This window comes from Montipora foliosa, chromosome 11, assembly GCF_036669935.1.
Source record: "Montipora foliosa isolate CH-2021 chromosome 11, ASM3666993v2, whole genome shotgun sequence".
Taxonomy (NCBI): domain Eukaryota; kingdom Metazoa; phylum Cnidaria; class Anthozoa; order Scleractinia; family Acroporidae; genus Montipora; species Montipora foliosa.
This window is the reverse complement of record NC_090879.1, coordinates 50,856,360-50,867,962: the sequence shown is the minus strand read 5'-3', so window position 1 is coordinate 50,867,962 and position 11,603 is coordinate 50,856,360. Positions and strand designations below refer to the sequence as shown.

General features: G+C 39.1%; 1 protein-coding gene across 4 annotated transcripts in view; it reads right to left on the bottom strand.

Annotated features, from left to right (window-relative positions):
- The window catches only part of LOC137977861 (E3 ubiquitin-protein ligase TRIM37-like), a 40,755-nt gene that overhangs the window by 11,605 nt on the left and 17,547 nt on the right, over positions 1–11,603 (bottom strand). For all 4 annotated transcript variants that reach the window (XM_068825209.1, XM_068825208.1, XM_068825210.1 and 1 more), the window contains 12 exons: positions 11,039–11,077; positions 10,750–10,834; positions 9,855–9,922; positions 9,659–9,724; positions 8,373–8,431; positions 8,181–8,231; positions 7,707–7,788; positions 6,996–7,072; positions 6,163–6,233; positions 3,147–3,208; positions 2,320–2,417; positions 348–411 (listed from right to left, as the gene is read on the bottom strand). In XM_068825209.1, the coding sequence (XP_068681310.1) occupies positions 348–411; positions 2,320–2,417; positions 3,147–3,208; positions 6,163–6,233; positions 6,996–7,072; positions 7,707–7,788; positions 8,181–8,231; positions 8,373–8,431; positions 9,659–9,724; positions 9,855–9,922; positions 10,750–10,834; positions 11,039–11,077 (822 nt within the window). The remainder of the gene's footprint in view (positions 1–347; positions 412–2,319; positions 2,418–3,146; positions 3,209–6,162; positions 6,234–6,995; positions 7,073–7,706; positions 7,789–8,180; positions 8,232–8,372; positions 8,432–9,658; positions 9,725–9,854; positions 9,923–10,749; positions 10,835–11,038; positions 11,078–11,603) is intronic.

The following is an 11,603-nucleotide window of genomic DNA, read 5'->3' as shown; positions in this document are numbered from 1 at the left end:
AATATAACCAATGCACAATTTTCCTCATCTCTTTTCTGCCTGAAGCATTTTGCCGTCGCAAATCTCCCACTTGAATGCATCCTGGAAGTAGAGCATTCGCGGCCTTTGAAAAGAAGCGCTTTAGGAAAATCTGATATTCCCATAAAAAGTTGGGGACATCTGCCTTTCAAAAGTAGGGGGGAAATACGGACAGAGGGCTTACGTACTAACAACGTTTCATATCGCTCAATCGAAGTCAAAACCTACCAAAAGAGTGAGCGCTGTTTGATTTCTACCTAGACGTACATGTATCGGGAAAATGCATTACATAAAAATTGGCCATTGGTAAACTGATGCCGCTCGCTTACCTCTTTCAAGTCATTTATCTGTTGTATATACTGACTTTGTCCAGTCTCTAACTGATTTATGTACCTGAAATCAAAATCATATGAAAACTTTGTCAATAAAATGTTGAAAACCAGAAATGACGCAATGATATTTTCAAAAAATGAAACGGCTCCCAGTGGCAGATAAGAGGTTCTGATTACTGGTTTGGATTGGTTGTCGACCAGCAAAATGATAGCATTGGAGCTGGACCATTCATTCAGCTATGGCAAGAAATGCAGGATAATTTAAGCAATTGTCTCTTACAGACACCTGAAAAATTCAGGCGGTACCAACGGGATTCGAACCTATGACCTCTGCGATGCCGGAGAGGATCAAGGATGGCACAGTCGGTTAGTGCGCGGCCTTGGTGCAAGAGGTCCTGAGTTCAATTCCCGGATCTCGCATCCTTGTTTCGACTTCTTTCCTTTCGGTGAAGCTAAGTAGCTTTAAATACCCGTAAAACGGAGCACTGATGGAGAGGGGGCAGTAAAATGAGCGCACCGTAGACCTCAGCTTTGTTGAAGTTGAATTACTGTTACGAGTTATCGACGTTAAATATGGTTACTTTACTTTACTTTAATTTGTTGGGCTCATGTGTTCCCGTGAAAGAAACATTTCTTTCATGCTTCTTTCTCCAGTTCAAATTTATAAAATATAGTGTCATCGCATCCTCTACGGGATTACATGAACTCACAAAAATGATCAGCAACCAGCTGGTTTGACAGCTCAACAGACGTTTTTACAGGGTCAGCATCACAAGCAAAGCACCTCAAGCAAGCAAAGCATCTTAAGCAACCTAAGCACCTCAAGCAACCCAAGGAATCCAAGCGGCTGCATGGAGTTGACCTTGTTATGATACAAAGTCAAACCTCCCTCCTTTTCTTATGTTAACGAAGTTGTTCTCATGCGCATATAAGAAAAACAGGAAGGTTGGTCAACCCTAGCCTCACTTTCATTCATAGGCCAGGTAACTAAGCACACAACTGTAAAATGGTCTATTGGTTGAGCAGTGTGTACCAGGGTTCAAATCCCGTTCAAGCTTGAATTTTTTAGGCTTTCCTTTCGCGTCACGTTCATAACGACGATGATTTAGTAATTAACAATTATTGGACGAGGTTGAGCAAAATATCGTGAATTGTCAGTGGCGAGGAGATCAATTATTTGCCGAAGCCGATGGCTGAGGCAAATAATTTATCTGCGAGACACTGACAAATCACGATATTTTGCGATAACCGAGTTCAATAATTATTTTATCATTCGATGATTGAGTTAACTTTATTTTTCACAATTCCCAACAATTAAATCTTTTACTGAAAGCTCAGGAAAGCGAACTGCCATTTTCACACAAGAGCGTGGTTTCAATTACGCATGAGCAGAATATTATTTGCAGCAAACAATTATTTGTAGACAATTATTTGCAGGTCACGTGGTGGGCTCTCGGCCAATGAAAAGGAAAAAATCCATCGAATGATAATTACTACTATTCGCAGTTCAAATATCAAATGGTCACTAGAATATCAACTCATAAACTGTTAAGACTACCAAAAAAATTAAAAATTCAAGAGACATCGTAACTCTCTTTTTACATTATTTGTTTTGTTGGACCGTACATCCGAACAGTGCACTGATGATTGACAATTGATGATTTAATTTGATTGACACGTGCTTCTGTATCTTTTACATACTTTTGCGTAGGAATCAAACTAGGTTGTGGTATTTCCCATTGCGAGTACGAAGTAAGGAAAGGAAAGGAACTTTGTTTAAGTGTCGAGTCCCCTAGCGCTGCATGGGGGACTAATTGGCGACACTGTAAACTGAAAATTACAAATTAACAAATTAACTCAGATCAAATCAAATCAAAGTGGTACGAGTCTAGTAAATTTCGATTAAATCGTTTTTCGTTTTTCGTTGTTCTTCTGGTTCTGTTTAACGACAGCACAAAAGAATACTCACCACTGTTGATCTCTGCACTTTTGATAAAAAGTTGGAGGTCTGACTTGAAACCGTAGAATAAGGGTATCATTGGCTGTATTCAAGTAGCCCTCATTTGCCTGAAAAAGGAAAAAATAACAACGGTGGTTATGCATTTAAAGTGAACCTCAACTAAAACACTTTGCATTGATAAAAATGTTCCCAACGAAAAAAAAAAAAGAATCTTCTAAGTATTTTCGCTAAAAAAGGGCAGTCAACTCTCGTAATCATTCCCATCCTCGTCCTAGAATCTAAAGGTCCCTAATTTTAGTTGCCGGGTGGAGACAGGCGCTTGGAAAGCCCAGTGCTCAACACTGGGAGAGCCCGCCGTACATTGACAGAAAAACAGTCCCATTGCTCCCACTTCCATATAATTATGGCCAGGAGTCCAGCGTAAAGATATCCATGCATCCATGTATCCAATACCACTTTTCATTCTTGTAAATTAATAATAAGCTACATTACTAGATAAGTTGTAAGCTGTACTGAGCAAGGAACATTGTTTTCACTTTGTTTCGGTATCATACTATAAAGGATTGGCTTCAAAAGTTCTGAGATCATGCTAAACAAGCCATCTCCCCAATTTTAAGCCTTCTGCATGATTTCATAACCAGTAAGGTAAGGTATTAACAGTCGAAAATGGTAAACAAATGTTACCCTTTAATGAATTAAAGAAAATGAATTATAGAAAAATTTATTAATTTAAGGCATTCATGCTATACTCATATGAAACTTCTTAATAATATTAGTAGGACACTTTTCATGTAAAAAATAGGGAAAAACAGGGGAAAAGTACAAAGAATACATACCAAGAGATCCAAACGGAAAAACCTATTGTAACCCCAACATTCACCAACTTCAAAGTCTGATGCTACAAGAAAAAAAAAAAAGAAAAAAAGAAGACACCTAGGTTATCCCCACTCTTTTTCACAAAATGGCAAACGATGAAGTATGAGCTGACACACCGCCATGACTCCGATACAAAAGTAGCATTGAGTTTTAAATTAAGTGTTAGGAAATGCTGGCATCCCAGTTACGATAATAGGCTTATTTAGCAACAGAACGGGAACGTCAGTGGCAACAGCGCGCGCAGAAAAAATGCCAATGAAAATTCAGAATAGAGAAGAATCCACTCTATTCTGAATTTTTAATGGTATTTTTGCTGCGCGCGACGTCGCCGCTGACGTTCCCGTTCTGTTGATAAATTTATAAGCCTAATTGGGTCCTTTAGACCAGGACAAGAACGAGTACGAGTTTTGACTGCCCGTTTTTAGCGAAAATACTTAGGAAATTTACAACCCCGTTCACTTAATCTTGCTCTGTTACCAGTATAGGTTGCTCAGTTACTGATCAAAAAATGCCAAAACTGCTACCGTGTTGTTGACTTGTTTTGACACGACATTTTTGCAGAAGCTCGTACTAAAATGACGCAGACGGTATCACGTTTTTCCCGCCAAAATGACGCTGGTTTGCGCGCGCTCACTGTTGTTCTCTGTAAAAATCTCGTACTCGTAGTCGTTCTCGAACTATAATCTAAAGCTCTCTAATGTAAAGGAACAGCGCCATACTGCGCTACACTGAAAAATTCGTGAATGTAAGGTGTATGGGGGTGTGATGGAGAGGTCGCACCTTGGTGGAAGCACAGGTGCTTCAACTACCTAAGGTCTGCGACAAAATTCGTTGGCACAGTACACGACTATACAGATCTGAAGCTTTCGCAGCTCATTCTCCCCTCACAATGTTGTTTTAACGCGAGTTTCTGAGCCCATTTGCCAAAACAACATTGTGGGAGGGCAAGGTATTGTAAAGCGTTTCAACAATTTTGCCCGAGACTGTAGGTTCCCACGTCACCTAACAGGATGCTGCGCCACAACCACCTTTCGGCGATGTTGTCTTTGAATAGTTGGCCTTCATGGAGAGAGAAAGGACACTTCCGCAAATGATGAACTGGGTCTCAGGAACAGCTGCAACAAGGCTTGTCTACTGGGATGCTGGCAATCGCTAAGTTACAAGGCCAGTGCTACTATGTGCTTCATTGTGACCACGCCACTCTTCTTCAAAGCATGGCTAGCATGGCTAGCATGGCTACCTACTCTGTAGCTAGAAAGCTCATTGACACAGCCAGCGAGCTCCACAGATTGAAGGAATACAGGTGAAGCCTACTTGAATCTGCTGATATTAAACTGATCAATCTGGCCTGCTGCATTGCACCAGACATCAAGCCTTCCATGGGGCTCACCTTCTGAGACAGATTAGTACCCCCCTCCTTTATTTGAAGGATGATAAGGCTCCTGGGATTGTCAGTATCAACCCTAAAGTGCTGAAATATGCCAACAAAGCCTATTATTACTGAATTGACCAGATCTTCATTGACATCTGGATGAGTGAGAAGATCTTACGTCAATGGCTGCAAGGCATCCTCCTATACTACTTCAATGGTAAAAGATCTGCCCTCGACTGCTCCAACTATCAAAGAATTTCACTGCTAGTCATCACGGCCAAGGTTTTGCCTACACTGTAGGTCATGCACATGGACACTGGAATCATCTCAGAAAGGAGGCAAGATCCTCCTATAGCCCAAGAGTATTCTGCCAAAAATCATCAGGCTGGTGAAGGCTCTCTATTCAAAGACCATTCACTCAGTGTTTCTGAATGGGCAGCTGCCAAGGCCGTTCCAGGTGAAATCAGGCATTAGAATACCCTGTGATCAGGCCTGTTTTTAGCTAAAATAGAGCATGATCCGAAGTTAGCATTAGAAAAGCCTGCATGCTTGTTCCACGTGTGCTCCTACATGTCTACAACTGTCATCATTGACATTATGAACCCATTAAGACATGGATGTCCTATCCATTCATACTTTGCACTTGGCGCACATTTTCACTGAACCAACTTGAATTTTGCTGACATTGCCCTTTGGGGCCAATTGATAGACACCATTGTTGAATCCCTTCATTCATTGAGCCAGTACTCTCCCACCATGGGCATGCACATCAAACCAAATTCAGTCTCCGGGCTGTGAGAAGGTCACTACCAATGTCTTAACTTAGCAGCCTAGGCTGAAAGTAGACGCCCTAACTGAGTTTTGTTACCTAGGGGCCACCCTTTCCAGGACAGGAGACATACATTTGTAACCCTTGATCAGTGCAGACACCATCCCCTCACCAGCTCACTTTCTGTAGATATTTATTTTGTGAGAAATACATCCAGCCTTTGAACCCCTGTCCTCTGCCTGGTCGAGCAACTTCTCTCCCAATCTCAAGCTTGGGTTATACAACTCTCTTATTATCCCTGTCTTTACTTCTGGCAGCAAGAACTGGGTGTACACTGCTACAGTAACTGCTGACCAGTGCACCAATGGAGTGACTCTCAAGTTCTCCACAGTGTATTACAGGTTAATAAATAATGTTGGCAGCACAATGTCACCAACAAGACCACTTGTTAGATATCAGGGCATCCACCACCCTCAAAGCACATTGATGCCACCCAGTTCCATCTCTTTAGTTGCCTGAGCAAACATATCGAACTGAATGCAACAATCACCTTGAGGACTCAGCCACGACCTCAGTGTAAGAAGCCTCACAGCAGACCCAGGACGTACTGAAGAAACAACTACAGAACCTCCTACAACCGACTAGACTTCCATCGAAAAGGCCCAGAAAGTAGCTCAGAAAAAAAGTACCCTGGAGGAAAGTCATAGCCACAGCAACATCACTCCAGTTTGTGATAAATTATGTTCCTAATGATGACATGACTTTGGACATGTGAACCAACCTGACCCTTAAATGAAATCTTTATTAAGTGAGGTTTTAGTTCCTCATAACCCACCAAACTCCCGCACAATATTCTTGCTTGAGTCAGGGGAAGCATGGTGTATCATTTCTACTCGGTATTCATATCTGAAAGGGAAACACAGATAATGTAATACATAGGAGTGACTCAAAATTATTGTTAAACTGAGGTTAATTTACAAAGTCTCTTGGCCATGATCTGTGCCACTCTCTGTACACAGTGCTCAAATCAAATTCACCCCAAAATAAAACTATAAAAAGAGCTTGGGAATAGGTACAATATGCAAGTAAGAAGTATCCATAGTAAGATGCAGATGCTTGGAAAATAGAGGAAAAGGTGAGAAGAGTGACCTGGTATTGGATAAAGTAAGAAGATCTCCCAAAAGATTCTCTGGCGAGAGCAAATAAACAGCATAATTATATGCACATAAAGTAATAAACAACAAGATACTTTTGATTCTCCTGAGGGCCACCCCCTAGGTCTTGTACTGCCAAAGGGTAAAGCCCCTTGGCCTATAGGTTCATGTCTAACTTGCTTTTAATAACTTTAACCACAGGAAAAAAGGAACAATTATCATAACTTGACTTTTTCACCCTAATGAACGTTAAACTAAAAAGCAATGCCTAGGATTGAATTAAGGTTTTTGTGGTTTTATAACAACAGTTGACAGACTGTTCTTTTAAAATAAAAACTGATTAAGTTAATGAAGATCTGCCAGTCACAAAGTACTAAAGGGTCATGATTAGTAATTGATGAGACTGGCGACAAAAATTCGTTGAAATTTTAACTTTAAAGTTTGCACCTTTTTAAATGCGCAATAAACTAAAATAAAAGGATTAAGTTTCAGCATTTTACATATATGTCATTACTTGGATGTCTCAGGCAGTCCCGCTGAAAGCTCCAGGAAGACAGAAAGGTAGTTACCTCTGACTACACCATTACCATCCTAAAACATCACAGGATATGAACAACAACAAGTTCCAAGAATTATATTCTTAAAAAGCCATTAAGAGCTACTGTTGGTAAAATGCTGAAAGTATTCTGCAGACATTTGTGAGAATTAATTCAGTGGCATGTCTTAACCCATTAGACCCTCAGCTCTATTAGTTCCTGAAAAATAATGAAAGCTTATTTCCCAGAGGATAAACTTAAGACTCCAACGTGACTGCCATTAATTCGTTTTTAGACAATCTACACCTGTAACATCCATGGCTGCTGCGAAAACCCTCTATCTAGAAGTTTAAAGTACCATATTTTTTTACCATCCCCAGGTAACAGTAATAATCTAGTTGGCAAATCCCAACAATCCAGGCATAAGCTCCCGTTCCAGGTCCTATCACACTGACTGGACTGATCAGAGAGGAAAAAACACAAAGCAGGTGGGGATGGCATGGGAGAAAGCTTTAGACAACCACTTGACACAAACAAAAAAGCTCTTAGACTGTTAAGATCTCAGCTGTCATTGATGCAAGCGTGATTTCTAGCCTTGTAAACTGTTCAATGTTAGCTGCTAAGGTGGTAAGCTGTGGAAGTCATAAAAGTAGTTTATTTAATCAACTCATTTAATGACATTTACATACAGGATAAACTTTGAGTCTCCAACTTAGCCCACTGACATTTAATGGTTCACTGTACACAGGATCTGCTTTGCGCCGAAGTAGGCTATAACAAAAAACAATATAAATCAGTTACTAGTAAAATGACATACAGACAAAGAAATATTCGCTGATTGGATCAGATTCATTACCATAAGTAACAAACAGTATCAATAATACATGCAATAATCAATATTAAACAATTTCTACTGTATACATACTTTACTGTCTAATTGAGGTCCAAGAAATTATATGGTATTTAATTTGCTATAACAACATAAACATTGAATCTATTTACAAAAAAAATTAACAACATTTGTAACTAACTTAATAAAGCCTTGCTCATTCTCTTTGTAACAAAAATTTGCAAGTGTTGCAATAATGTGCCGGCTCTTTCCACAGAGAAATTTTAGGGTGAGCAAATTAATGTTTCTACCACATTTGACAAAGTTAACGTACCTAAAATTTGTGATACAAAATGTGCTTGTGTCATATGCTGGCACAATTTCACTGAAATAAAGGAACATAATTAAAAAAGTAGAAATGAATGTTAAAAAAAAAACTTACAAGGACCAAAAACTTAATTGTTGCAGAAAATAAGAAACTACTAGTAGGTACACAACAAAAAACAGAAATCCCACAACACCTTACCTTGAAAAATCAGCCGGAATAGGAGGACTGACAAATGAAGCCATTGGCTTCCGATGAACCTGCAAACAAAATAATTACCGGTAATGAAATACTTGATTGGCAAGACTAATTATTATTATTATCAACTTGAACAAATTATTTATTACAAAGCAAAGAAGGAAGCAGCCTGACACCCGCAGGGCCTTGAAGTTTGACTCTGATGCAAAATTTCATCAACTCAAGAAGAGGTCCTTCTAAAGAAGTTTCATGTTAACTTGCTAAAGGAATGACAAGTTCAATGAGTTTAAAATAGTAAATAAAATGTACTTATGGTGATTCCCTGGTTTTGCATTGCACAACCCTATTGTGCATCGCGCACATTGATAAAATGGCAGATTTTCATTGCCACCAAGCTTAATCCTTCAAGGAAGGGCTTTTTCTCCTTACCAAGCGCAGTGACCCCAATTTTTAATTTCATAATAATTTTTCTGAGAACGGTGCCTTCATGGAGTGGTAAAAAAGCAAAAATCTATGGCCAGTTTGCTGGCAATTTTATAAAATTGACATTATGAGTTGAACAGCCACACTTAAGTTTAAGTCTATTATGGAGGGTTAAGTATACTTGCAACGGGATTCAAATACAGGTAATGCAGCTATGTTCACAAATTACCCATAGAACGACACCAGGCTCTGCGTTATACCATCAATTACATCTATAGGATTGAGATAGATTTGTCCGAAATCAGGAATGCAAGGAGTGGTCAGTGTCGTACCACAGAAACGAGCACAGTGACCCTCCTTTTTAAAATACACTTTTATTGCCTCCTTGACATGTTTACATGTACTCTGTCCAACGTCAGAGGTGTTAGTGGGTTAAAATAAATTGATTCATTCGGTATGTCGTTAAAAGCTATATTTGCAATTTGTATATACTAAAACAGTGGATGGCGTTGAAGGCACGCTCTGATTGGCTACACAAACTCTGAATATCTTTTGCTATTCCCCTCTGAGCAACTAACGCATGATTTGCACCCAAAAAATTGCAATCGTTGCAGAGGTAAGTGAGTAAAGATCATCTTTTTGTGCTATAAATTTTATTATCTCACTGTTTTAGTATAATAATATTATTGGTATAATACTAAAACAACAGTACCGGTACAGTACTACATTAACATGATGTATTCACCTCAGTGCTGGTGGGTAGTGGTGGACATGTACCTTGCCGCTTCGCCCCTCAGTAAATATCCACCACTAGCCATCTCCACTTTGATGAATACACCGATGTAGTTGTTGATTATTACTCCCACCTGGTTAAACATTTGCAAAAGTTCACCACTCTTGGCAATTAGTTCACTTCTGGAACAAGAGTGCAACTAGAAGAGAGTAAACCCAAAAGAAATTAAAAGGCAATCTCTTTACTCAAATAAATCACCTGGTAGTTTAGGTATTTCCTCTGAAAGTGGTAAAATATCACAAGTACATTTTAAGATAATAAAAGCGAACCTGATGTTCCACTTCCTGCAGCAAGGATTCCAGCAATTCTGTTTCTTGAGTCAGGGAATTTTTCTGTCCTGATTAACGAAAAAAGAGAAATATAAACGAAACAGAATAATTGTTATCGACTAATTAAAAAGTATACATTATGTGTGAAGCAGAGGTAATGAGCGTGCACACTGTCACAACAACAAAGTACAGGCGGTTGTATTGCAATAATTATTGTACAGTTAGTGACTAACAATAATTATTGCAATACAACAGCCTGTTTGCCTGTAAAATGAGGAAATGTCTAAACTAAAGAAAAATTAGTATAAAAGGCAACCTCACAATAATATTACTACTGACAGAGATATATAGATTACTTCATGGTTGGTGAGTGCTTACGATTTTTATTCACGAGTTGTGAGGGATCGCATGAACGAATGAGTGAGCGAAGCAAATGAGTGAGTTTGATGATCCTTCACAACGAGTGAGTAATAAAAATCATACTAAACGAGCAAATCATGAAGTAATTTGTTTATTATACAAGTACAGAGATCATAAAGTTAACAGGGTAAGTGTTAATCGAGAGGCCATCAACCCACCGACCGTGAACAAAAGTCCAAAACAAATAGCAAATATTAATATTTTTGAAATAAAAGAAATCTTTACCTTCCATACCTCGCTTGAGCACTTTTAAAACTTTTTAAGATCTTCTGAAGTTTTTTTGTGGAGAAAACTAAGACTAAAATATTCAAAAACTTTGAAAACCATACACCAGTCGGCCGCCCCTGGCAGAGACTTAACAGATTCCACTCTGTCTAACGCCAGACAATTTTACTTGTCAAACTAGGGGAATCCTAGGGTGCCTGCAGAGTCAATGGGTTAAGTTCAAGTTTATTGTTGAATTCATAACACATACCCATTAGAGTGAGTAGTTTACTCTTCAGTTGAGTATCCAAGCGAGCTATCATCAATTCAACTGCATTACGAATCTCACGAACACGCTACAAAAAGTTACCAGAAAACATTAAATGTAAGTAAAAGTTAATTAAACTCGGCATAATGAGTTACACTGTGCGAAGAAATGTATTTGTGAAGCACTTCACTTTATATTAGATGACACTCTTATTGGTAAATCTTGTAGACTCCTGTTCTACTTATAATAAGCAATGCCTGAAGCCATATCTAAAAAACAACTTTTCACAAACCTCTTCTTTAGCTTCTCGCAAGCTTTCAACATTACGTTCCTAAAAGGGCAAGTGTACTTATTAAGTATAATGTACTAGTTACAATGTAGTACATAAAACGAAGTTACCTATGAAGTCGGTATACATCCAATAACCGCTTCAAGTAATAATAATTAGCTTATGAGTAATAAAGTTTTTAACAACATTTGTCGCAAGTGGAGGTCAGGTACCTTGGTACAGCACAGACTTTGGCCAGCAACCCAACCCCTCCCCAGATGGGACCACCTACATCCCCAGCCCAGCCACGAGTCCCTGCACCCAATACAGGAGTAGTGAGGCAGGAAGAGAAACTGCAACAACAAACCAGGACAACAGTCACACTGGTCTGGGTAAGTCGATCATCAAAGAGCGGTCAGCAGTATTTGGCACAGGCTGATGCTCATTCAGTCGCTCAAGCAAATGGCAAATTCATCAGACATTTCACACATTTTCTTAAACCTGATTAATCAAAATTTAAAACAAATAAATACCTTTAATCCTTTGACGCCTTAACCGGCCTAAAATGGCCGGACTTAGTAATTTACTC